General features: G+C 32.4%; 2 protein-coding genes across 2 annotated transcripts; both read right to left on the bottom strand.

Moving 5' to 3' along the window:
* Positions 1 to 853: 853 nt before the first annotated feature.
* On the bottom strand, positions 854 to 8366 carry LOC120090394 (uncharacterized). The gene is made up of 3 exons (XM_039048024.2): positions 7696 to 8366; positions 7489 to 7610; positions 854 to 1029 (listed from the first exon to the last, which is right to left on the bottom strand). The coding sequence occupies exons 1-3, from the start codon at positions 7997 to 7999 to the stop codon at positions 967 to 969; spliced, it is 489 nt and encodes a 162-aa protein (XP_038903952.1). The 5' UTR covers positions 8000 to 8366; the 3' UTR covers positions 854 to 966.
* Positions 8367 to 8492: 126 nt separating this feature from the next.
* Positions 8493 to 11782, bottom strand: LOC120090392 (2-Cys peroxiredoxin BAS1, chloroplastic-like). Its single transcript, XM_039048022.2, has 7 exons — positions 11390 to 11782; positions 10534 to 10608; positions 10301 to 10382; positions 10128 to 10207; positions 9842 to 9967; positions 9112 to 9225; positions 8493 to 8914 (listed from the first exon to the last, which is right to left on the bottom strand). Exons 1-7 carry the CDS (start codon positions 11606 to 11608, stop codon positions 8795 to 8797), a joined length of 816 nt encoding a protein of 271 aa, XP_038903950.1. The 5' UTR covers positions 11609 to 11782; the 3' UTR covers positions 8493 to 8794.
* Between the last annotated feature and the right edge of the window lie 14548 nt (positions 11783 to 26330).

Raw genomic sequence — 26330 nt, 5'->3', positions numbered from 1 at the left:
CATGATCAATTTAATATTTTTAGAATACAGTTAACATGATGATACAAGAAAACATGGGACAAAATTCAAATGTTTCTATTTGCCAACTCTTTTCTAATATAATAAAAATCATCGAAACCATAACTCAACTTAAATAAAAACCAACTTTATTACGTGTAATTTATTTAGGAAAAAAGGGTAACCGAATAATTAAAGATAATAGAACAAAGATCAAGTAGACTTAATTGAGTACAAGCTGAGTAATTAATATGACTAGATTTATGGTATTACAAGGTGAATTGAATAGACTATATGGCTAGATCATTTATGACGTTGCAAATCTCAAGCATTTATGGTGGTAATTTAGTTAAATGGTATAAATTGAAATTTTTTTCCCCTAATAGAGATGCATTTTTCATTTTTATTTTTATTTTAATAAAAAAGAATACTCTTAAAAGGAATAAGATGAAATTTTGTATGGATTTGACTTTCAAGTAATGAATGGTAGGTGTGGGCATGTGAGGCACATGTTTAATCATTAATGTCCAAAATGAAAATATTTTAATTTTTGAAATAGTTCCATCCATGATAGATTGTGTGCTAAGCAATCAAAACAAATATCAACTTGTCCTCATTCATTCCTCCCCTTTTTATTTTTGAATGAAGACTCAAAAACAAAGATAATATGCTTTTCCCCAAGAACAAGCATGAAGACTTTATTTATATTTATGTTCTTTGTAAAGAATAACCAATCCTCATTTCATTAAGATAACTATTCTTTTTCTTTCTAGAGATATTGCTTAGACTTCTATCTCAATTGGGTTTAATTTTATATCAATTTATGTAGTTTTGACTATTGAAGTGTGATCACATGTTTGATCGTTTGAGGGAATTTTATATTATTACAAAAGTTAACAAGAATAATAATGATATTTCTATCTGGGTTTGATTCAAATGAAGCAAATTACAACAGAGAAATGGTTTTAATTAAAAGCTTGCAGGACTATCATCCAATTGACTCTCATCTTCTATTTCAACCTCCAAAATCTCCTGCATCAACAACTATCTTAGCTATTCATACAATAGTCCTATTCATACACCACATTATTAAGCAAAATATATACACCAAAAGCTAATCAAACACATCCAACATTCAAAATCTTTAGTTTGATATCAATTCATTTATTACTCTTCTTTTTTATCTTTGTCAAAAATTTTGACCACCACATTATTCTTTAAGCCTTCAACATTTCAAGTTGACACGAGATAAGAGATTCTCGGTGTGAAAATATCTAATAGTAGAATAGAAAAGAAAACTTCATATAATTATCATCATGTGAGACGTAGATGAAAATTTTGTTTAAATCTTATTTTGGACCTTGTTTCAATATTCAAAACATCTTATTTGGCCCTTATTTTCTAAAAAAACAAAAACAACAATATAAGCCATTACCTTTATTTTGTTTTTTTACAAACAACTAGACTTCAACATTGGGTAGGGTAATTATTTAGAATAAGAGATATGAGATTAAATTAGACATATTGAGATTGAAGAATTAAAATGGTGATTTCTTTTAAAAACTTTAGGAGCTAAGGAGATATTATGAAAATTTAAAGATAAAGATAAAATAGATAAAAGTTATGCTGATGTAAACCTAAGAAATTCTACTTGAAAGATTCAATCTATTAGGACACTCTTGGCAAGGCACTTTTGACACATGATAAAGCCACCAAAGTACTAACAAAAAGATATATGTTAAATGTACCCTACTCTAATGCAATTGGAAGCATCGCATATGCCAAGATACATTGAATTGACCTAAAAGATTCTTTTCCAAAGTTAAATTGTACAATTACTCTATAAACTTTGATGGGTGTGTGTATTAAAGCTCATTAGTTTTGTCCTTTCAACTTTTGATTTTGATTCAAATAAGTTCGGATTAAGTATAAATATTGTTATTTTAGCCTCCATTTGGTAACCATTTCATTTTTTGTTCTTGTTTTTTAAAATTAAGTCTATTTCATTCATATTTCTTACAATATTTTGTATCGTTCTTAAGTACAATGGTTAAATTTTTAGCCCAATTCCAAAAACAAAAACAACATTTTAGAAGCTACATTTTTTAGTTTTCAAATTTTGGTTTGGTTTTTTAAATCGTTGGTGAAAAGTAGATAACAAAAAGGAAGAAATTTGAAAGTAGAATTAATGTCCATAGGTTTAATTTTAAAAAACAAAAACAAAAAATGAAATGGTTACCAAATGAGACCTTAATAATTTGGTACATCATATGTGACAAACGAATTTTGGCAAATTTGATTAAGATGAGCATATGCAAGTCAAAGTAGTCTACACATATTAGACAAATGGTTAAAATCTTTCAAATTTCTCATATAACTACCTTTATTAATTAATGTGTCATATTAACCTTTCAAGTATAGTGTAATTATCAATTCTAACAAAAAAAAAAAAAAAATATTGATGTAGAAAACTTGGGCAACCCATTCCAACCAAAAATCATTAGGTTGGGAATAAGATTGCCCCAAAATTAAGTATGTCTAGAATTAAAAAGCTTGGGAATAAGATTGTTAGGAATCAAGGATTACTATGTTTGGTTATACATTTATCAAAATTTTATCTAACAAATTAGCTTTATATTTTATTTATAAAATTAATCGTGGATATCTCTATAGAATTTTGATAGATTAATTGATAAACAATCAATTCAATTCAAAGTTTTTAGCAAAATTAATTATTTAACTATCAAATAATAATATTAATTAAATTCTTAATTATAAATATTTGTAAAATGACTAATTTAAATTAAAGTTACTTGATACATAATTTGATGAATTTATATAATTGTAATGTATTAATTAATAAAACAATCAAAATCAGTTTTAAAAAAATAAATATAACATTTCGTGATTAAAAACAATGAATTATAATTAGTCAATAATAAACTAATTATAATTATTAAAACTAATCTCATAAAATATTAATCATAATGATAATTAATTAACTACATATATAATTTATTAATAAATTAATAGTATTAATGCATCAATTCTTTACGATTTTTATATTATTTATTTATGAATATGGAGGAATTAAATTCAAATATTATAATTTAAAATTTAATATAATTTTCTAAATTAAAATTTTAATAATCATATATTAATTAATTTTAATAATATAAAATAAAAAAATAAATTCATGTATTAAAAAGGGAGAGAGAGTGAACATCAAAGCACACTCTTGGATGAATATCATTCATGGGTATAAGGAATGCATAAGAATAACATATTTCCATGCCTAAACTTTTAAAACTTGTACCAAACAAGGGATACGTATCCTTTATCCATTCTCATCCTTATTTTCATCTCAATTCCCTTAACAAACAAGGGCCTGGGGATGGGTTTGGAATAGGTTTGGGATGGGTTGGGCTTGAAAACCCATGTGTTGATTGGCATGGATTTAAACGCCGGCCACTATCCCCGATTTTGCATCCCTACCATTTGAAATCCCATGGTTTACTCCCTCGGTTTCCAAGGCTTGCGTTTCTCTTCCCGGTTTGGCATTCCATCATTTCATTTTCCTTTTCCCACCGTTTCACAGACTATCTCTCTCTCGCCGTTTTGTCTTCTCCTCTCATACGCTTTCTCATTGTTCCATCTTCTCCTCTCTAAAACCATTCGTTCTCTGATTTTTCCCTTCAATGCTCCTCAGATCTTCATCTTCCTCCCTGATTTCACGTCCTTTTTTATTCCGAAATCTTAATCTGTGGAACCTCTAATGCAAAGGGAATGTTGAAGCTCTCCCTTGCCGCTCCAACTACCAAAAATTACTTCTCTTGCCGCTGTCAACAACTTGATAGGATGGGGTCTTCTCACGTTGGGAGTTTGGTAAGGGATGACTCCTTCCCAATGAAAGGTCAGTTGCTTACTTTTGAGGCTGATAATGATGATTTTAATTAGATCTAACTTTCATTTGTTTCACATGCTTTAGATGTGTTCGTATTTCGTTCTTTTTTTTAAAAAAAAAAATGTGTTAGACCTGTTCTGTATTAGCTTGCTGCTTCATATTTGTTCTTACTTTGGTTTTGATTTTTCTAGATATGTTCTGTTCTTATTTCGCCTTTTTTTGAATGGGTTGGATCTGTTCCTAATTTGATTTTGGGTTGCATGTTTCGTTTCTGATCTACTTTCATGATTTTTTGATACTTTCGAATCTGTTCTTCTCGATTCTGGTTCACATGCTTTGGATTTGTTCTTATTTCCCCTTCTCTCGAATGTGGTGGATGTGTTCCTATTTTGGTTTTGGTTTGTATGCTTCGAATCTGATATGATTTTATAATTTTTTAATATCTTCGAATTTATTGGTTCTGATTTGCATTCTTTGGATTTGTTCTTATTTCCCCTTCCCTCAAATGTGGTGGATTTGTTCTTATTTTGGTTTTGGATTGCATGTTTCCGAACTGATCTGCTTTTGTGATTTTTTTTTTATATTTTTTAATATGTTCCTCTTGGTTCTGGTTTGCATTTTTCGGTTTTGTTCTTACTAATCATTGTTTTTTAGGCCGATGATGAGAACTATTTTTTTCCAAATGTATAATTAATTGATATTTTTGCCTACATAAGGTTGTTTTTCACTAGTTAGTTACAATTTGATTTTCTTTCATGGAAAAAAGAACTTTTTTTAATTACATATGCTTTATTTTTTTTCTTTACCTAAATACATTTTAAAAATTTTAATTTGTCTTTCTATTACTATTCTCTTTCTTTGTTAAATATGTGTATGTTTGTCAACTAAAACATGTTTGACGAAGCGTAATATCTATTCAAGATATGGGACAATGACCTATCCTGAAAGATGAATTGGCAAGGGGTAGTCAAGAGAATTGTACAATGAGTTGGAATTAATCCCTAGAGTATCCTGCAGGACGACCTAGTGGTGGCACGATCATTACTTGCAGATCCTATGTTGCGAGCCACTTCATGGACTTTTCACTAGAATGTAAGTATAATTATTAAGTGGAGGTCCTTGGGCAATATCCAAATCAATGACCTTGACCCAATTTTATTAAACTATGGATTTGACGATCCCACTTGTGAACCATTTGCTACAACTTATCTTCTTTTATATGAAGTATTTGTTGTCTTTAATCTTTTTTTTTTATGAACCTTTTGTTGGAACTCTTTTTTTTTCTTTTTCTTTGTATGAATGATTAGATTTTGAATTGCATATGTGATAATTTTTTTTTATTGAGAAAGTACTAATATAATTTAAGAAATTATGATTTGTATGTGATAATTTTTTTTAATTTAGAAAGTACTTTAGAATGTACGAAATTATGATTTTTTTTATAATTTTTTTATTTAGAAAATACTTTACAATTTAGGAAATTATGATTTATATATGATAATTTCTTTTATTTACAAAGTACTTTAGAATTTAGAAAGTTATGATTTATGTGTGATGATTTTTTTTAATTTTGAAAGTACTTTAAATTTAGGAAATTATATGATATGATTTTTTTAGTATGATGTAGAATATAGATTTTAAAAATATTAAAAAGAATAATTAAAGAAAAAATAATTAAACCCAACCCAATTCTAACACTGCAATCTAATCAATAACACAACAAATCCAATTTGCCCTCCAAACACCGTAATCTGATTTCCAGTATTCATGATTACATCCTAGCAAACCACGTTGTAATTTGATTCCCAAGAATCCTGATTATATTCGGATCCCAAACGACCCCTTAATGGATACACTTCTTAAAAATCTTAGCAACTCTAAAGTGAAAGTTTTAATTGAAACCTAATGTCAACCGAACCAACACCCCAAACCACTTTTTATGGGTTAGGTTTGCGTTGGGTTCATGAAATTCACAATTGCTTCAGATCTCAAACGACCCCTTAATGGATACACTTCTTAAAAATCTTAGCAACTCTAAAGTGAAATTTTTAATTGAAACCTAATGTCAACCGAACCAACACCCCAAACCACTTTTTATGGGTTAGGTTTGCGTTGGGTTCATGAAATTCACAATTTTGCCCAAAATTTCACAAAAACTCATGTGTAAATCAACTCTTTCATGAGACTTTCTAGAATTGAATCAAAATTCAATTCAATTTCTTGCAAATCAACAACCCAAACTAGTTTTATGGATTGGTTTGCGCCCATTTGATAATCATATTGTAATACCTTTTTTAAATATATATTTATGAGTTTGCTCCCTCTAAATGTTTGTACCTTGGTTCTCACCTTTGTTATAGAAAGATTCAAGTTTTATCAAATTTTGGCTTGATTCTTCTAAAACATTAGTGGATAATAGATTAAAAACTAATAATACGGGAAAGTAGTGTTTAAAAATTTAATTTTATCACACAAAAAATCAAATAGTTACCAAATCAAGCATAAAAAAAACATAATTAAAACGTTTAAAAACTGCAGGATGAATAGAGTAAACTAAAAGTTTAGGTGACCTTGTTAGTAACCATTTGATTTTAAGTGTTTTGTTTTTGAAAATTAAGTCCATAAATATCACTTCCATCTAATTGTTTGTATGTTTTGTTGTCTATATTTTAAGAGTGCTTTAAAAAATATCGCCAAATTTTTAAAACTAAAAAGTAGTTATCCACCCTATTTGGTAACCATTTGGTCTTTTGTTTTTGTTTTTGAAAATTAAGCTTATTTCATTCACATTTCATATAATGATTTACATCTTTCTTAATTATGATGATTGATTTTTAACCAAATTCCAAAAACAAAAACAACTTTTGTTAGTTTTCAAATTTTGGCTTGGTTTTTTAAACCATTGGTGAAAATTAGATAACAAATGAAGAAAGTTGGACATGAAAGTAATGTTAATAGGATTAATTTTCAAAAACAAAAACAAACAACAAAATTGTTACCAAAAGAGGTCGAAAGAACTTATTTTTAGAAATTGGCTAAGTATTCAAATGAAAACCAACACAATTATCAAAAACTAAAAACTAAAAATCAAAAGTTTTTTTTGGTATATATTTAATTTTTGAAAATTATGCACAATTTCTTACCATGATTTTGATAAAAAAGAAAGAAAAAAAATTCTTAATCAAATTCTAAAAACAAAAACATTTTCAGTTTTCAAAACTTAGTTTGGTTTTTAAAAATGAAAGTAGATAAGAGAGAGAAATTTAAAGGTGAAAGAGAGTTTTAATCTTAATTCTAAAAAAAAAAAAAAAAAAAAAAAAAATCAACTGGTTATCAAATAAAAATAACTAAATTGAGACCTTCAGTCAACATAGTTTCAACTTTCTTCCATTTAGATACAAATGGAAGCAAAATCACAGAATTGGATCTTAATTATTAATTATATAACAAGAAAATTTTGAAAAATAAGAATGGATAAAAACAAGTGAAAATCATATTATCATACTCTAATTTGGATCTTAATTATTAAATATATAAAATGAGTTGTGTTAAAACAAAAGTAGAGAAAGAGAGAGAGAGAGACTTACAGGGATTCTTTGCTTCAAATAATTGCCCACCCGAGCTACCACCGTGGAACGCTTATGCCAAAATCGACCTTTCAGACTAATTTTCACAAAGGGTCCGTCCAGTTCTGCCAATTCCACCACTCCTGAATCGCTTTCTTCTCTCAATTTCACATCCCACTTCAATATCCTAAATCCTACACTGACTCGCATAAATTAAAATTCCCAAACCTGTAATTCCGACGGAGCCGTCGAAGATCTGCGCTAGCTCCACACGAACTTCCCCGAGTGCCTGTCTCACGTTCTCCTCCGTCAGATCCAGCGGCCGTTGATCTGGAACTGCCGTTGCCGAAACGGTGAGTCTCCGTCTCTGAGAATCCACCGGCGTCCGCGTCCTGAATCGAAATCGCAGACTGGAATGCGGCGGTCGGAAGGTCGAAATCGAAGGAGCTGAAGTGAAGAAGGTGGCGGCTATTGGCGATGGAGACGGAGATGAGACGATGTTGTGGCGGAGAAATGGCGCCTGAAGCCGCATCGTGATGTCGAGGATAAGGGTTCGGTTTCTTCTGCAACTTGTGGCTAAGATTCCAATGTCCCCTTTTCTCTTTCACTTGGTTCGCTCTTCGTTCCGAGTCTTTCTTTGATTAAAAACAAAATAATAATAATAACCGATACAATTTTTGCTGCTGTAATGTTCATGGAAAATAAAACGATAGAAAGGAAAGGGAAATTGGTAAATTCTCTGCTTTTGATTTGATTTTTTTTTAATGTTATTGCCTTTAAAGAAGAAAATCAATACTTAGCAATTATGATTTAATCGATTTGGCCAATTGTTAATCAATTGTTCCATTTGAAATTTGGGAGGAAAAAGAGTTTAAGCATGAATGTTAAATTTTCGGAAACCAATTTTCCAAAATTGGTATCAAAAGTACGTTTATATTCACAGGTTAGTCCATAACGAAAACACAATTCAGTTGAATTGATCAAATCACACGGGGACGCAAATTCCAGCAGAGCTAATCCGAGAATTATTAAAACTGAAGATTCAGTTGGTTTCGGATTGAGTAATTTTTAAAGTTCATCGACAGAAACCATTGATGGCATAGCAAATCACGGATAATAATTCTACAAAACAAACTATTGCTGAGAGCCTATCAATTTATTGCTGCTTCATTCATCTAAAGATGACAAATTGAACACTCTATATCCAATGAGATGACTCGAGCCTCGTTAACCAATTTGTTCCACAAGCGGCAAAGCAAAATTTAAATAACTAAAATGGCAATGGCATCGCACCAGACTCAAGACTTCTTAGACCATCTCACACATATTAGGCTACAGCAGAGAAGTATTCTTTGCTACCCTTGGGGTCTGGCTTCATCGACTTCTCCCCGGGTTTCCATCCAGCAGGGCAGACTTCGTCGGGGTTCTCCTGCACATATTGTAAGGCCTGCGCAATAACATCAAAGAGAACAAAATTATAAACAAGAAATGAGATCAAGAACCCTTGATATCACTCAAAAGTCAAACAATCATTGGCCTAGAGGATGGACTGAATTTCAGTCGAATTCTTTGGTCACAAGTTCAAGTCCTAATGGGTAGAGAAGAAGTGAATTTGAGAAGAAAGGTGTTAGATGATTCAATTACTTGGAGAGTTCTCTTCGTCTCGTCAACGCTCCGACCAATAGCAAGATTGTTTATAGTGGAGTGTTGGATAATTCCTTCCTTGTCAATAATGAAAAGGCCTCTCAGTGCAATTCCCTGTTCATTAAAATTTTGTTGGACAGAGGTTAGGTGAGCAATTAAAACGATGTCACTTTACATCTTTTGCAGAGGTAAAGTCAAATAACGCAAACAAAATTGATAGTTTATAAAAACTAATGGCCTACCAATTTTCATCCAACCAATATACATACATGCATAGACACACACTGAGAAAGACTTCACAACCTCTTTTGTGCAACTAAATTCAGAATGAACCAAAAACTCTATAATTCACGATGGATCTTGTTTCAAGAATCTCACCAACAGTTTGGCCTCTTAACCCACTTTCCAGTTTTTTATTCACAACAGTTCAAATTAGAACAGTGGCTTTATGAGAGAGGTCTATTTAGTTACAGTTCTGCCAGTATGGTCCATTCCCAAACAAAGTTTTTTGCATTTAGCGCACTTTTATCACCAAAATGTCTGGTGCTGCTTTGAAAATTGAGGAAAATGATTTTACAATAAGAACAGAAACGTAGAAAATAACCAATCTTAAAATTATTACTAATAGAAAATCATAATATTTAACTATGGGCAGAAACACTGAACCAATTATCTTATAGTTTTGAACTTAAGAGGCTTCACAAAGCAGAATATTAGGATTATCTCATACCTGATCTGGGATCAGCACACCATAAGATTTTGAAATTGATTTAGTGACATCAGAAACCAGTGGATACTGAAGATCACCAAGGCCACCAGACTTTCTATCAGTTTGGACCCACGCAAGATGTGAGAACTGCAAAATGGATTCTGTTAGTATCATCATAATTCACAATCACCGATTCCCCACTGAAATTAACCATTACATTTGAAGGAATAGAAGCAGAATTCCACCAGACAAAACTTCATTTCAAAAATATACCTCTGTAGAACAAGAGAAGAAGGTAGCTACTTACAACACTGTCAATTGAAACACCCAAAACCTCTGTGTTTAGCTGCTTAAATTCTTCATACCGGTCACTGAAAGCAGTAATTTCTACAAAATAGGAGGTAAAAGAAACTTAGTTTCAAAGCAAATTAAAAATAATATTTTCTGAACTTTAATTTGGGTTAGTTTAGTGCAACAAACCTGTGGGACAAACAAAGGTAAAGTCCAATGGGTAGAAAAAGAGAATCACATATTTCTTCCCAATGTACTCAGAAAGTTTAACCTGAAATAATAGCACTTAAGATAGAATAACAAGAAAATGCAACCTTGCCAGACATAGAACTATGATGATAGATAACGTAAAATAAATATCATGGGGCCAAATGTTCCAGATTAAAGTATTGTACCCAATGTTTTTAGCCATCGAGAACTACCTTGATAAATTCCTGATCAAAAACAGCCTCTGCCTCAAAATCTGGTGCTACATTTCCAACCAATGGAAGTTCACTCTGTAAAAATAAATAATGAGACACAAAGTAAGAAGTGGAAGCCTCAAAGTAAATACTTCACATGATCCATATTTCGAGTTAAAAGATGCTGATTTCTGCCTTGCACAAGCAAATTGCAAAAAGTCAATACGCAAAATGTAGAATATCAAAATCTGTGTAATTTAAGCATATAAAATATAAATGAGCCTTAGTGTAACTACGAATGAGTTTAGAATGACTTTTACAAGTATTGTTTTTATGTAAAAAAAAATTTCTATAAACACTTCTAAGAAAAGCACCAATGAAGTACTCCAAAACCACCCCAAAATGCTTTGAAATGTTTCTAGATTTTTTTTTAAGTAATCACTCAACATAGACAAACACCACAAATATTCTAATTAATTAAACACACTTTTCATCAGTCCAAAAGTGATCTCAATCTCGAACTAACCCTCACATGACTGCAGCAATAATTTCAAAACGTGAAAGAAACTAAAATAACATAATGAAGACAGAGAAGAACTTCTGAGAAATGTGTCTTTGAAAAGATGCTGATTTTTGTTTAAAATGCGTTATGAAGACAGAGAAGCACCTTAAAATGCGTTGAGTAGTCTAGGTTTCGCATAGATAATTTTCTACAGAAAGGATAATCAACCGGTCCTTACATAATTAGTCAAAGCAATCCATCGCATGAGACCAAAGAAGAAGCAAAAAGAAAACGAAAACGCAAATCACGAACTTCAAACTTCACAAGAAAGTGTCAAACAAGGAAAACACAGTGAGAGAAGAAGGCATCACTTACAGAAGCCCGGACAGCAAAGCTCCGTCTGGAACGAAGTCCACGGGAGGAAGAGACTGAACGAGGAGCGGAAGACTGGAAGGATTTGCGAAGACCGACGAAAGATTTGGGAAGGGCTAGGGTTCGGGAGAAAGGGGTGGAAGCAATGGGAGCATTGGACTTGGCGGGAAAGGAGGAAGGATTGGAGGAGAAAAGGGCGGTGGAGGCGGCGGAGCAAGCCATACGGGAGGAGGAAGAAGGAAGGAATGTGCAGCACAAAGCGAGGGTAAGGCGAAGAAATGGATAAGTGAAGTAAAGAGAAGAAAGCGCTGGCCGCTGGATAACTTTAGCTTCACCTCCACACACTTGAGGGCAGTCTCTGGGAATATCTGTTTTAATTCCACAGTTCTGAGGATAGAGATAATCGGCCATCTACTTTTGGGCTTAATTCGATACTACTGTTGCTCGGCCCATTTCTAACTTCGTGGATCTCAGGCCCAATTTCTCTATTTCAGCCCACCCCTTCAACCCAACTATTGCAACCAATTAAATAGCTAAATCGAATTATTTTTTTAAAAAATAACCAATTCACTTTCTATTGTAAAAATAGCTAAATGTAATATAAATATATTTGTAATTAATAAAGCGATCGGTTAAAATATCCCACTCGAGAGCTAGATATCCCAAATAAAATTAAATTATTAAAATGTTTTCTTTGGAGAGCATTACATAATACTCTTCCTACGAGAACTATGGTCCTCTCTGGGGAAAAAAACTCTTCATCCATGGGAATCGGCATTGCATGCAGAGACTGGAATGGACAATTAAATGTTTATACTTTACTCCCCTGATTCCTTAGAACTTCTTATTTCAGAAATGCATGCAATCTTGGAAGGTCGTCGAATGGCAATTGAATGGGAAACTTTTGATATAATAATCAACTATGATTGTTTAGTAGCTTAGCCATTAATTTGATAAACGGCAATTCATCCTCTAACTCAGAAGTTGAATGTATCCTCATTGAAATCCTTGAACTAACTAGCACCAGCCTTCAAATTTATCTCATTTCAGCATGTCAATAGGAAGAAAAATGGTGTAATTGCTTCCCTTCATAGGCTTTGTCCCTCGTAAATGATGATGTAATTTCCAATATTGCCCTTGAGGCTTAACAAAATACTCTTTTTCTCAAAATATATACGTATATATATATCCCTCGAGAGGATTTAAAAAACTGAACCTCAGAAAAACACAATCCTAACTTTTAGGAGAACTAATATTATTGAAATTATTAAAAAAAAAAACAGAAAATATCTATATTAAAGAAAAAAAAAAAAAGATAACTTTAATATAATTGTAATAATCTCAATTTTTTTTATAAAATAAATGTATTCAAGATTGAAAATTATCATACAAATGCCTTGGTATATGTAAAATTCAAGTCCTAATTGACAATAATGGTTAGGAGTGAAAAACTCGGACCGAGTCGGTGGATAGAACATATGGTTCGATTCAGATTAATGTTTACATAACCGAACCGGTTTTGTCTTCAGTTTGCCCTAATTGAATCAATCTAAATTAATTAGAGTTTTGGCGTGAAGAAGAAGAAAAGTGACACATAAATTCAACAGTAAAGACTAAAACTATGAGAAGAAGAGATTGGGATGATAGAAACTAACATTGATAAAACTAATAGAAGTGTATCACTGATAAGCGTTGATAGAAGTCTATCATTGATAGATATTGATAGAAGTAAATGTTTTTTTTTTTTTGCTACGTCTGTAAATAGTTCGACATTTTTTCTATCTGTGAAAATTTTCCAAACCAATATCCATTTTATGGTTATTTTTTATTTTTTATTTTTGTTTTGTTTTTGTTTTTGTTTTTGTTTCCTTTTTCTTAACTTTTTGTTCTACCATTCAACTACATACATACTTTTCCAAATTCTTAAATACTCATTTGATATGTGAATTCAATTAAATAAAAATATATTTTACAATTTCTACATATAAATGTTGCACTTAAAGTAAACAAAATACTATTATTTATATAATCAATAACCTTACAACATACTTTAATAGTCATGAAACACATGAGTTGAACGTGCACAAAAAATAGGTTTTTCATTAATGGCCAACAATGAGCCAATTTGTAGTCGGAGGTGGTTGTCAGAGCCCTAAGTTGGTCGCACGAACGTAGAAGTCGGAGGTGGTTATTGAAGTTGATTATCGAAGGTGATTTTTTCAAAGTTTGTAGTCGAAAGTAGTTGTCGGAGCTCCAAGTTGGTCGCACGAAGATGTAAGAGTTAAATAACATGCAGCAGAAATATCAAGGATCCATAAACATTCAAATTCACTAATTTTGGCAGAAACTAAAGCATGCTTTTCTAAAAAGAGGGTTTTAAGATCATATCTTTGAAGAACTCTCCAAGAACTTGATTGTACAGTAGCAGTCTTCACCAAAGATCACCGTGAACCATCTCAAGATCTTCCCCACTATCCTCTTGGAGCTTTAGATCGAGTTGTGGGACTCAAGAACAGCTTGAAACGATGAAGAAAAATGAAGAACTCACAGCAGCCCAATTGGAAGAACTCTTTCTTCTCACTGGAATTTTATCTCAAAATTTTTGTATTAACCTCCTTCAAATTACTCCAAACTTCTTTATTTATTGCAGATGAACATGTAAAGAAGTGAATTGCATGGCTTGCAGCTCATGCTTGGAGTACTAATGAAGAGAAAGTAATGGACTTTGTGTGAGCATGAAGAAGATGATAATGGAAAAACAACATTTTCCATTTTGAAGGCATGCAAAATCGATTTTTCAATTTTCTTTTAAAAATCAAAATTTGATTTCAAAACCATTTTGATTTATAAAATTGAAAAAATATTTTCTAAAATTAATTTCATAAATTAATTTAAAATATTAGTTAATTTAATATCAAATATTAAATTAATTTTTGCACAATAATCATCTTCAAATATTTAAATCATATTTAAATATATATTCTCCTATTCCGTTTAATTTGGACGTTTCAACTTAATTTCTCAAGCTACTCTAAAGCTTAACCATTTACGAGCTAGTAGGGGGACCTCACGAATCTACAGATCGTGAACTCCAACGATTCAAGATTAATCGGCTAAACTAATTAGTCTGATCTAAACCCCATTCGTTAACTAATGGGACACTCCACTATAGCCTATAGTTGAACTCCCCTCACTGTAGATATATTATGTCCACTTAATAACCATAATCAGTAAGTCGACCCTTCACAGGTTGTTCGTAATCATAGCTAGGTCAAAAATATCGTTTTACCCCTGTGAAAACATATTGTTCCTTAAGTTCCTACTGATCCTCTCATGAACAATTCTGATTCATAATCTCTATAAATCAAATCCTTTCTCTACCATGAGAAGGCGGGGTCCAAATTGTTCAATACCTAGAATCAGTACTTAAGAGAATAACCTATCTGTTAACCCTAAATAGGGTAAGAGTGAATTCCTTCTTGCAAGGCTATGTCCCCAGCTATTCATCCGGTCTTATCCCCAAAATGGTAAGTTTATTGAGCAGTGTTGTAGACTACTCTCACCGTTTGTAGATAAAAGGATAATCCCGAACAAACAGGAGTTCATAGCTAGCTCAGGATTAAGATCGAGTTAACCTAGGTTATATGATAAAAGAAATAGTCAATTTTAATAGTAAAAGGTCGTTATAAAGAAAAATGACTATTTTTGTGGTCCAGTCTATATGCAAACTCATTACATAGGATACCCCCACTCACATGTCTCATCATGAATGGTTTATGGATCACATCGTTTGTAGCATCTTACAAATTCTTGTAAAAACTACAGAGTGGGCCGCATCCAATAGTGTTACCAGGATGAGATACCCAATTTCATCCATATACCTATTAGACCATTTAGGCTATATACTGTCAACTTGATCCTGTTTATATCACTACATAAAGTTACAATGTTTAGACTATAGCCAAGGATGTGTTTATTAGATTTCATAATAAGATGCAAAATCAACAAGTCATTATATTGATAAATATAATGTTTAACATGAACTGCGAGTTCTAGGACATTCCCAACAGAAGATGATATTGAAGATGGTCGTCGGAGTTTTTTTTTTTTTTTTTTTTATTGGAAGTGGTTGTCGAATTTCAAAGTTAGCCATAGAATTGGTCATGCGAAGGTGGTCGTCGAAGTTAATCATTGAAGATGATTCTCGCCGGAGTTTGTAGTTATAGTTGGTCATTAGAGTTGGACGTTGGAGTTGTCTTCAGAGTTAGTTGTCAGAGCTCGAAGTTGATATTAGAGTTAGTGGTCGACGCTTGGAAATTTTCGTTAGACTTGATCACACGAAAGTGGTTGTCGGACTTATCGTCAAAGTTGTCGTCGGAGGTGGTTGTCAGAGCTCAAAATCGTTCGTTGGAGTTGATCGTGCAAAAGTGGTCACCGAAATTTTCATTGGAATAGTGGTTGTCGGAGCCCAAAATTGGTTGTCAAATTTGGTCACAAGAAGGTGGTCATTAAAATTGGTTGCTGAAAATATCGTCAAAGGTAGTTGTCGGGGCCCGGAGTTGGTCATCAAAGTTGGCCGTGTCAAAGTGGTCGTCGAATTTGGTTCCCAGAGAGTGGCAGTGGTAGTCTCTGATGATAGCCGATGAATGAAGTCATTAAAAATATTGAAAGAAGGGAGAGTTGAGCTCAACTCCACCAACATTTAAAGTTGGTAGGCCAAAAAATAAGTTGGAATATTATACCAACTCAACTTAACTCATGTTGGTGAACCACAACCTCATAGTGACAAAATATATGTATCTTTACCTTCTTCTTCTAATAGTATGCATGAAATTGAACATATGATAATTTCCAATAATATACATGAAATTCAACCTAGAAGAAGTAAAAGACAAATAATTGAAAAGAATTTTGGTCCTGATTTATTAACTAACTTCTTAGTAGAGATGCCATATGATATAGATAATCAATTTGCATGCTTGTACCTAATAGCTGAGGATCTCAAAACCTACCAAGAGGCCTTAAGTTCTGTAGATTCAAGTTTATGGAAAGAAGCAATTAAGAGTGAATTAGATGTTGGGTTGTATGTCCTAAAACTTGTAGTTTGTAAAATTAAACATATTCTATTTGCAATAAAGAAGTTATTGATGTTTATTCAATAAAACTGTTAATGAATATGTAAAATGCACTTATAAAAACTAAATCCAATAAACTAAGATCCATGACTAGTACATGAGTACTTGGATTTGATATGGAGACATAAGAATGGATCAAGTTCGAGTAGATAGCCAAAACGGTCTATAGTATATAGATAAGGTTGGGTACCTTATTCTAGAAACACTATTAGATGCGACCCACTTTATATTTAGTACAAATGATGTGATCCTGAATCGTTCATGTAGAGACATGCGAGTGGAGGTGTCATGTGCAAAGAGTTTATATAAGACCGAATCAAGAAATAAGTCACTTTTACTTTATAACATTGTCTACTGTTTAAGACTGGCTATTTCAAAATGATGACCTTGGTAACTTGACCTTAATCTTGAGCTAACTATGACCTCATATTTATTCGGGATTATCATTAGATTTTCATGGGCGAGGGATGACCCAACAGCGCCGGTTCAATAAGCCCCTCATTTCAAGGGTAAGACCAAGTAGATAGCTGGGGACGTAGGGTGCAAGACAGAATTCACTTCTACCCACTTTCAAGGATAGTGGAGAGGTTGTTTCCTTAAGTACTGACTCCGGATCTTGAACAAGGGGCCCCACCCTCTCATTGGCTCGAGAGGGACTCGGTTTGGTGATTGGATCACAAACCAATTGTTCATTAGAGGATCAGTGGGACTTAAGAAACAAGATGTGATCTCGGGGGTAAAAGAGCTTTTGACCCAACCATTATTACAAACAACCGGTGAAGGGTTGATTTACTGATTATGGTTACATTGAGTGGACAAGAATATATCTATAGTAGGAGAGTGCAGCTACGGGCTTTAGTGGAGTGACCCAGTAGTTAACAAATGTTGATTAATTTGGTTTAAAGAGTTTAGCAAATTAATCTCAAATCATTGAAGCTCATGATTTGTAGGTCCATTTATATCCTCCTACTAGCTCGCAAACGGATTAAACCTTAGAATAGCTTATGAGAGAATTTGAAACGTTCAAATTCGAATTAAGGGAATCAGTAATTATATATGATATAATTATATGTTTAATTATTAAATTAAACGAAATTAGAGAATTGAAAAAATATTTAAATATTAATTACATGAACGGGGATTCATGATAGGAAAATTGGTGTTTATTTAATTAAATTGTTTAATTAAATAAGACTTGGCTTTATTTAAAATTAGTTGTAGAATTAATTGTATTTAAAATTAATGGTTTTTAATATTAATTATCAAATTATTATTATTATTTTTCCATTTTATTTTTGAAATTAGATTTCAAAATAAAAAAAAAAATTGAATTGAAATTGGATTGAATTTTAATTAACTTTAAAAAAATTGCAAATATTGAATAAGTGGGTTGTTCCTACTTTTGACACTAATCTTCCACTTAAATTATTATGTTTTTATGTCAATTTCTAAACCATTTTGATATGGAAGTGGTTGATAAGCAACATGTATTCATTTTTGGCCTGGGATTTATCAGGCAATTGAAACAAAAATTAAAGAAAAAGAAAAAGGGTTTTCTCTTACAATTGTCTCTAAACCAGAAAAATCCTCAAACTTCCCTAAATTCCTATTCATTTTGTATCCCACAATCCAATCTAAGGGCCTAGAGAATAGTATGGAAGATCAAGTAATGGTCTACAACTTGTTGGAGAGGAGATTCAAGCTGAAATTTGAAGGATTGAAGAGTTCAACAAAAGTATACCTCTAAAACCCTATTCTCTTTATATGAACTTGTATGTTTTTTTACTAAAACTGGTGGAATTAGAATACTTAAGATCCTAATTACTTCCGCATGTTGAATGTCAATACCATCAATTGATATCAGAATGTGATTTAAGCACTCAGTTCGCGTTAATTTTAGCTTGATGGGTGATTTTCATAGGTTGTATGTAAATGAGTGTTGATATGAATAATTTCAATTTTGGCATTAGTTTCTCTTCGATTCAGTGTTAATTGTTGTAATTGGCTCTTTTTTTATGGGCCTTAATGTGTGATTAAGTGTCTATAAATTTGTTAGAGTCAATAGAGTTGCAATTAGGTTGTAATTGAAGAAAATTCGAAGTAAGCTCAGTAGCAAAAACTCAAAAGTGTAGTTTTTGCCTTACAGCGTTGCAACGCGAGCTAGCCCAAAAATGAAGCAAATTCCTATGGCAGCTGCAACGTTGAGATGAAGTATTGAAAAATTGGGATGAAGCATTGCAACGTTGTTCATCCCAGCCCGGAAGGCGCACGCGTACGGACCGGTAGTTCAAGTGGACTGGATCAATTAGTTCAGGTCAAGAAGGCTTAGTTTAGCCAGTTTTAGACCGGTTCAACCCATTTTAGAGCCCTGGAGGACCGGTTCGGATAGTCAAGTCCGATTCGAGTCGGTTCGTGAAGTCTAAAGGCTTTTGGAGGCTGTTTTTAATAATTATTGTAATAATTCAGGTTATTTGCTTGCTTAGGATACCAAAACTGGTTCACATTAGTGTGTGTTTTATTATTTATGCATTATGAATGTATGTTATAATTAAATCAATCTTGTGTATGCATATAGCATCCCTAATTTCGAACTAGAACGTTATAAATTCGCTCAATATTATAATCCAAGGTTTAATATTTTACGAGCTAGTAAAGAGACTTATTATGGACCTACAAATCATGAGCTCCAATGATTTGATATTAATTGGCTAAACTCTTTAAACCGAATTAATCAATATTTGTTACCTACCGAGACATACCACTATAACACGATAGTTGCACTCTCCTCACGGTAGATATATTTCTATCCACTTGATTTAACCATGACTAATAAGTCGATCCTTCACAGGTCGTTCATATCTACAGCTAGGTCAAAATTACCGTTTTACTCCTGTAAATACATCTTGCTCCTTAAGCCACCACTGATCTTCTATTGAACAATTGGTTTATAGTTCAACTAATAAACAAAGCCCATTTTGGCCATGAATTGATGGGGCCCCTTTGTTCAAGACCAGGAATCAATACTTAAGGGAACAACCTATCTGCTAATTCTAAAATGAGTAGGAGTGAATTCCATTTGTAGGACTATGTCCCCAACTATCTATCCAATCTTATCCCCAAAATGGGAGGTCTATTGAGTAGTGTTGTTGAATTACTCTCACCTATGTAGATCAAAGGATAATCCCGAATAAACAGGAGTTCATAGTTAGCTCAAAATTATGATCGAGTTACCCTAGGTAATCAAATTGAAATAGTCAATTTTAACAGTAAATGGTCGTTATAAAGAAAAGTGACTATTGCGTGGTCTGATCTTATGCAAACAAATTTTACATAGGATGCTCTCACTCGCATGTCTCCACATTGACGATTATGGGATCACATCGTTTGTATCAGTATACAAAGTGAGCCACATCCATAGTGTCCCCAAGATGATGTACTCAATCTCATCCATATACTTATAGACCTTTTAGGCTATATACTATAACTTGATCTTCTTTTATGTCTCTACATAAAGTTAAAGTATTCATACTATAACCTTGGGTTCGGTTATTGGATTTTATAACAAAATACAATTTCGATAATACTTTTATTGATAAATAGAATATGTTTCTAAAATTACGTACTGCGAGTTTTAGGACATTCTCAACAAGACCGGACCGAGAAATAAGTCACTTTTACTTTATAAAATTGTTTACTATTTAAGGCTGATTAATTCAAAACGATGATCTAGGTAACTTGATCTTAATCCTGAGCTAACTATGAACTCCTGTTTATTCAGGATTATCCTTAGATTTGCATGGGTGAAGGTTAACCCAACAGCGTTGGCTTAGTAAGCCCCTTATTTAAGAGGTAAATCGGGTAGATAGCTGGAAACATAGGGTGCAAGACAAAATTTACTCCTACCCACTTTTAGTGATAGTGGAAAGGTTGTTCTCTTAAGTATTGACTCAGAGTTTTGAACAAGGGGCCCCACCTTCTCGTTGGCCTGAGAGGGTCTCGGTTTAGTGATTAGATCACAAACCAATTGTTCATTAGAATATTAATGAGACTTAAACAAGATGTAATCTCGAGGGTAAAACAGCTTTGACCCAGCCATTAATACGAACAACCGGTGAAGGGTTGACTTGCTTATTATGGTTACATCGAGTGGACGAAAATATATCTATAGTGAGAAAAGTGCAGTTACGGGCTTTAGTGGAGTGACCCAGTAGTTAGCGAATGTTGATTAATTTGGTTTAAAAAGTTTAGCTAATTAATCTTGGATCGTTAGAGCTCATGATTTGTAGGTCCATAAGATCCCTCTACTAGCTCACAAACAGATTAAACTTTACAATAGCGTGATGAGAGAATTTGAAATGTTCAATTTCGAATTAAGGGAATCAGTAATTATATAGGATATAATTATAAGTTTAATTATTGAATTAGACGAAATTAGAGAATTGAAAAAAATATTTAAATATGATTTAAATATTAATTACATGAATGGAGATTCATGATAGGAAAATTGGTACTTAGTTAATTTAATATTTGATATTAAATTAATTTATTTAATTAAATTGTTTAATTAAATAAGAATTGATTTTATTTAAAATTAATTGTAGAATTAATTTTATTTAAAATTAATGGTTTTTTAATATTAATTATTGAATTAATATGATTGTTTTTCCAATTTTATTTTTTAAATTTGATTTCAAAATAAAAATAAAAATAATTGAATTGAAATTGGATTTAATTTTAATTCAATTAAAAAATTGGAAAAATTGAATAAGTGGGTTGTTCCTACTTTTGACACTAACATTTCACTTAAATTATTATGTTTTGGTGTCAATTTCTAATCCATTTTGAGATGGAAATGGTTGATAACATATATTCATTTTTTACCTGAGATTTTTCAGGCAATTGAAAACAAAAATTAAAGAAAAAGGAAAAAAAAAAAAGGGTTTCTCTTACAATTGTCTCTAAACCCGAAAAATCCTCCAACTTCCCTAAATTTCTACTCATTTTGGATCCCACAATCCAATTTAAGGGCCTAGAGAATAATAGAGAAGATCAAGTGGTGGTCTACAACTTGTTGGAGAGGAGATTCAAGCTGGAATTTGAAGGATTGAAGAGTTCAACAAAAGTATACCTTTGAACCCTATACTCTTTATATGAACTTGCATGTTTCTTTGCTAAAATTGATGAAATTAGAGTGCTTAAGATCCTAATTGCTTCCGCATGTTGAATGTCAACACCATCATCAGATTCACTAACCATGAACCAAACTTGGGACTTGGTAGATCTTCCTAAAGGTAGTAGACCGATTAAATGCAAATGAACTTTAAAAAGAAAATTAGACCCGATGGCTCAATTGAAAGGTATAAGGCTAGGTTAGTAGTAGTAGGGTATACTAAAACAATAAGGTATTGACTACTTTGACACTTATTCTCCTGTTGCTAAAATAGCTAATAATAGAACTCTAATTGCCTACTGCCATTCATGGTCTTTAAATACATCAAATGGATGTAAAAAACGGTCTTTCTTAATGGTGACCTGGAAGAAGAAATCTATATGGTACAACCTGAAGGCTTTACAGTTGCCGATCAAGAAAATAAAGTATGCAAGCTTAAAAAGTCTCTTTATGGTCTTAAACAAGCTCCCAAACAATGGTATGAAAAATTTAACAATACTCTAGTAAACAACGATTTCAAGGTGAATTCTTTTGATACCTATGTTTACTCAAAATTGTTTGGAGCAGAGTGTGTGATTATATGTTTGCATATTGATGATATGATAATAATACCAAGTTGCTATTATAGTCACATTTTGAAATGAAAGATTTAGGAGAAGCTGACATAATACATGTGTTGGGCGTGAATGCCCTAGTTTATTGTATTCATATGTATATTGTACTCATATGTAATATTAATTTCTCACAGTTAAATACAACATCGTTTGATCCTACTAGGAGTTTTAGTCCAAGTGGGAGTTTGTTGGATTTTATGTCATAAAACTCGTAGTTTGTAATATCATATTCTTGTTCAATAAAGCAATTATTGAAAATCTTAAGTAAATTTAAATTCTATATTCATGAATCCAATAAACTAAGGTTCCAAGGCTATTAAGTTTAAGTTTGAACTTTATGTAGTGACATAAATGTGGATCAAGTTCAAATATATATAGCCAAAATGGTCTATAGTATATGAATAAAGTTGGGCACCTTATTCTGGGGACACTATGGATGCGGCCCATTTTGTAGTTAGTACAAACAATGTGATCCTAAACCGTTCATATGGAGACATGAAAATGGGGGCATCCTATGTAAAGAGTTTACATAAGACTGAACCATGAAATAGTCACTTTTACGTTCTAAATGTCGTTTAATGTATAAAACTGACTATTTCGTTAATTGATGACCTAGGTAACTTAATCTTAATCCTGAGCTAACTATGAACTCCTATTCACTTAGAATTATCCTTAGATCTGTATAGGTAAGGGCAGCTCATTATCGTTGACCCGATAAGCCTCCCATTTCAGGGGTAAGATCAGGTGGATAACTGAGAACATAGGTTACAAGATGGAATTCACTCCTACTCGTTATAGGGATAGTAGATAGGTTATTCCCTTTAGTACTGAATCCAGGTCTTGAACAAGGGGCCCCACCCTCTCATTGGCTCGAGAGGGGTTCAGTTTATAGGTTGGACCTTAAACTAATTGTTCATTAGAGAATCAGTGAAACTTAAGGAATAAGATGTAGTCTCGGGGGTAAAACGATTTTTATGACCCAGCCAAGATTATTAACAACTTGTGAAGGATTAGATTACTAATCATGGTTATATCAAATAAACACAAATATATCTATAGTGAGGGGAGTGCAACTATGGGACTATAATGGAATGACCCGTTAGTTAACGAATGTTGATTAGCTCCGTCTAAAGAGTTTAGCCAGCTTATCTCGGATCGTTGGAGCCCATGATCTATAGGTCCATTAGGTTCCCCTGCTAGCTCATATGGAATAAACTTAGAACAGAATGATAGAATAATTCGAATTGTTCAAATTAGGCGAAGAGAAAAAAATCGACAAGTATATGTGATATAGTGGTCGGTTTTTCAGTTTAAAGATACAACTTAATATTTAAATGTGATTTAAATATCAAGAATATGAATACGTTCATATTCGGAAGTTCGGAAACAATAGAAATGGTCAAAGATGTAAAAAGTCAAAGAGTTGACTTTTGACTTTGAAAAGTTAAACTTTGACCGACCTTATATTCAAACGTGATTTCAATTTCGAGAAAATGAATGTGGATTCATGCTCGGGAGGTCAAAATTAGTCAATACGAAAAAAAAATCATATAAAGTCAAAATGTTGATTTTTTGGTCAAAGTTTGACTTTGACCAAATGACTATTTTTCCCTTTGACTAAAGTTAGTGGGAACATCCAAACTTTTGTTGGATAATTCCACTAACAAAATAGTGGGGTGTTGACTTATAGTGGAGACATTAAGTCCACTTAGATAGTGGATTCTAGGTGTTGTGATTTTGTGAAGTTTTTTCATGCAATTTTGCATGACCCTTTTTTATAAATATGGGCTTGTGTTTTTTTGATTAAAGACTTTTGAAAATTTGCAAAATTAGTTTTTAAAATTGGGCTAAAAAAAAACCAAACTCAACCCAATTTCACTATACTATTTCATCTCTTTTTCTCTCTCTCGGGTTGTTCATCCATCGGGTCCCACAATCCGGTTCTGAGTCCAGAGGATAGTAGGTCAGCTCTAGTGGTTGTCCGGTTCGTGTTCGAGCAGAGATAGACGAGTTTTGGGAGCTTTAAAGGTATTATTTCAAAACAACCTTAATTAATTCTTTTGGGTTGTATGTTTAATTTAGGCAATTAGAGTAAAATTGATTCTCATATCCGCTGCGCATGCCGACTTTTCTATCAACATGGTGTTAAGATAAGAAAAATTACGAATGGATTATCTTTGTGTCAATCACACTACATAGAAAACTTTTAAAAAGATTTGATAGCTTTAATGACACCCTTGCAAGAACTGTTGGGGTTAATGACCTAAATCTCGTTGGGTTCTATGGTTTGTAAGCCTTGTATGAACAAACATTTCAGTGATTAATAATATATGATATTTTATTCACTTTTGTCTATGAAATATATGATATTTTAGTTGCACCACAAACCAAGAAACTAATATCCATAGTTATTGTTGTAACTTAAACATGTATGTGGAGACATACATGTGGATCATGTTTAAGTGATAACCTAAATGGTCTGTAGTAAATGGATAAGGCTAGATACCTTATCCTAGTGACACTATGAGTATGGCCCGCTTTGTAGGTGTTACAAATGTTGTAAAGTGCTACAAATGATCTGATCCTGATCATTCATGAATTAGACATGCAAGTAGGGATATTCTATACAAAGGATTTTATATAAGACCGAAACACGAAATGTTTAGTCTCGTTATATAACGATATTCATAATAGAGACTTTCATTTCACTATGATAACCATAGGTAACATGACCTTAATCCTGAGTGAGTTATGAACTCCTACCTATGAGGGCGATCATTTGATTTGCATGGGTGAGAGTGGCTAGATCGTCGACTCAACAAGCCTACCATTTTGGGGATTCGTCTGATTGGGAAGTTGGGAACTCAGCTACACAAGATGGAACTCACTTCTTCCTCGAAGTAGGGGTAAGTAGATAAATTACTCCTTTAAGGTATGGTTTCGGATTTTGAACAATGTGGCGCCACACCTTCTCTTGGCTCGAGAGGGGTTTAGTCATAGCGGGACTATGATTTATTGTTCATTAGAAGGATCAATGGTACTTAAGGAGTTAGATGTAACTACAGAGGCAAAACAGTAATTGGGCCCAGCTGTACTTACGAGCAATTTATGAAAGATTATCGTACTGTTGATTGGTTATATCCAATGGACACAGAAATATAGTTGTAGTGCGAAAAGTGCAGCTATCGTTCTTTAGTGGAGTGTCTGACAGTTAATGGATGGTGGATAATGTGATTAAAGAGTTTAATTAGTTATTCACGTATGTCCATGAGGTCCCCTTGGTAGCTCAATGGATTTAAGTTGAGAATCAGTTTTTGAGTTAATTTGAAATGTTCAAATTAATAAGAGGGAATTTAATTATATATGATATAATTAAATTAATTAAATTATATATGATATAATTGACATAATGTATTTGATACATTATTGATTAATTGGAGGAACAAATATTTGAATATGATTCAAATATATTTTCTATGAATAAGATTCATAGTTATTAAATTTATTATAAATATGATTTATATTAAATGCCATAAAATAGAGAAAAAGAAATATGGTTCTTATACTGTATATGATGCAATATTAAAACTATAAGTTATAAATATAATATGATAAGTTGGTTATCATATTTATTTATAATTTATTAATTATTTGATAATAATCATTTTTCTCCATAACCACCTTAGTGGGAAGTTATTCGGTTGTGTGGTAAAATGGAATATATGAAATATGATTTTATTATTCAAAGGGATCTGAATTACTAGATAGAGATCTTCTAGACTATAAACTTTTAGGGACTATATGATAGCCTCATCGCCTACAAGATCAAGAGACTGTAGTCTTCTACTCGATTGTCTTCCTCTTCAAACTCCAAACTCCCCTCTAACCAAAAGTAGCCAGAGCCCACCACTCCTGAATTCTCACACTTAGAATACCAAGGTCACTAAATGGTAGTGTCCCTTTTGGTTCGAGTTTCTTGTTCCTGTTATTGATGTTCAAGTCGTGACTTGTTCGACGTGTTCGTG

This window comes from Benincasa hispida, chromosome 11, assembly GCF_027475165.1.
Source record: "Benincasa hispida cultivar pf3 chromosome 11, pf3_genome.v1.1, whole genome shotgun sequence".
Lineage (NCBI taxonomy): Eukaryota > Viridiplantae > Streptophyta > Magnoliopsida > Cucurbitales > Cucurbitaceae > Benincasa > Benincasa hispida.
This window is presented reverse-complemented; position numbering and strand designations above follow the sequence as displayed.

Excerpts from the sequence above, each read along its gene's own strand:
- LOC120090394 (XM_039048024.2), bottom strand. The coding sequence starts at position 7,999 with ATGCGGCTTCAGGCGCCATTTCTCCGCCACAACATCGTCTCATCTCCG. Across the intron at positions 7,611-7,695 it reads CGGCTCCGTCGGAATTACAG|GAGTGGTGGAATTGGCAGAA; the intron begins GTTTGGGAATTT and ends AAAGCGATTCAG. Across the intron at positions 1,030-7,488 it reads ATTTGAAGCAAAGAATCCCT|GAGATTTTGGAGGTTGAAAT; the intron begins GTAAGTCTCTCT and ends TTGTTGATGCAG.
- LOC120090392 (XM_039048022.2), bottom strand. The coding sequence starts at position 11,608 with ATGGCTTGCTCCGCCGCCTCCACCGCCCTTTTCTCCTCCAATCCTTCC. Across the intron at positions 10,383-10,533 it reads TTGATCAGGAATTTATCAAG|GTTAAACTTTCTGAGTACAT; the intron begins GTAGTTCTCGAT and ends CTATTATTTCAG. Across the intron at positions 10,208-10,300 it reads TACCTTTGTTTGTCCCACAG|AAATTACTGCTTTCAGTGAC; the intron begins GTTTGTTGCACT and ends CCTATTTTGTAG.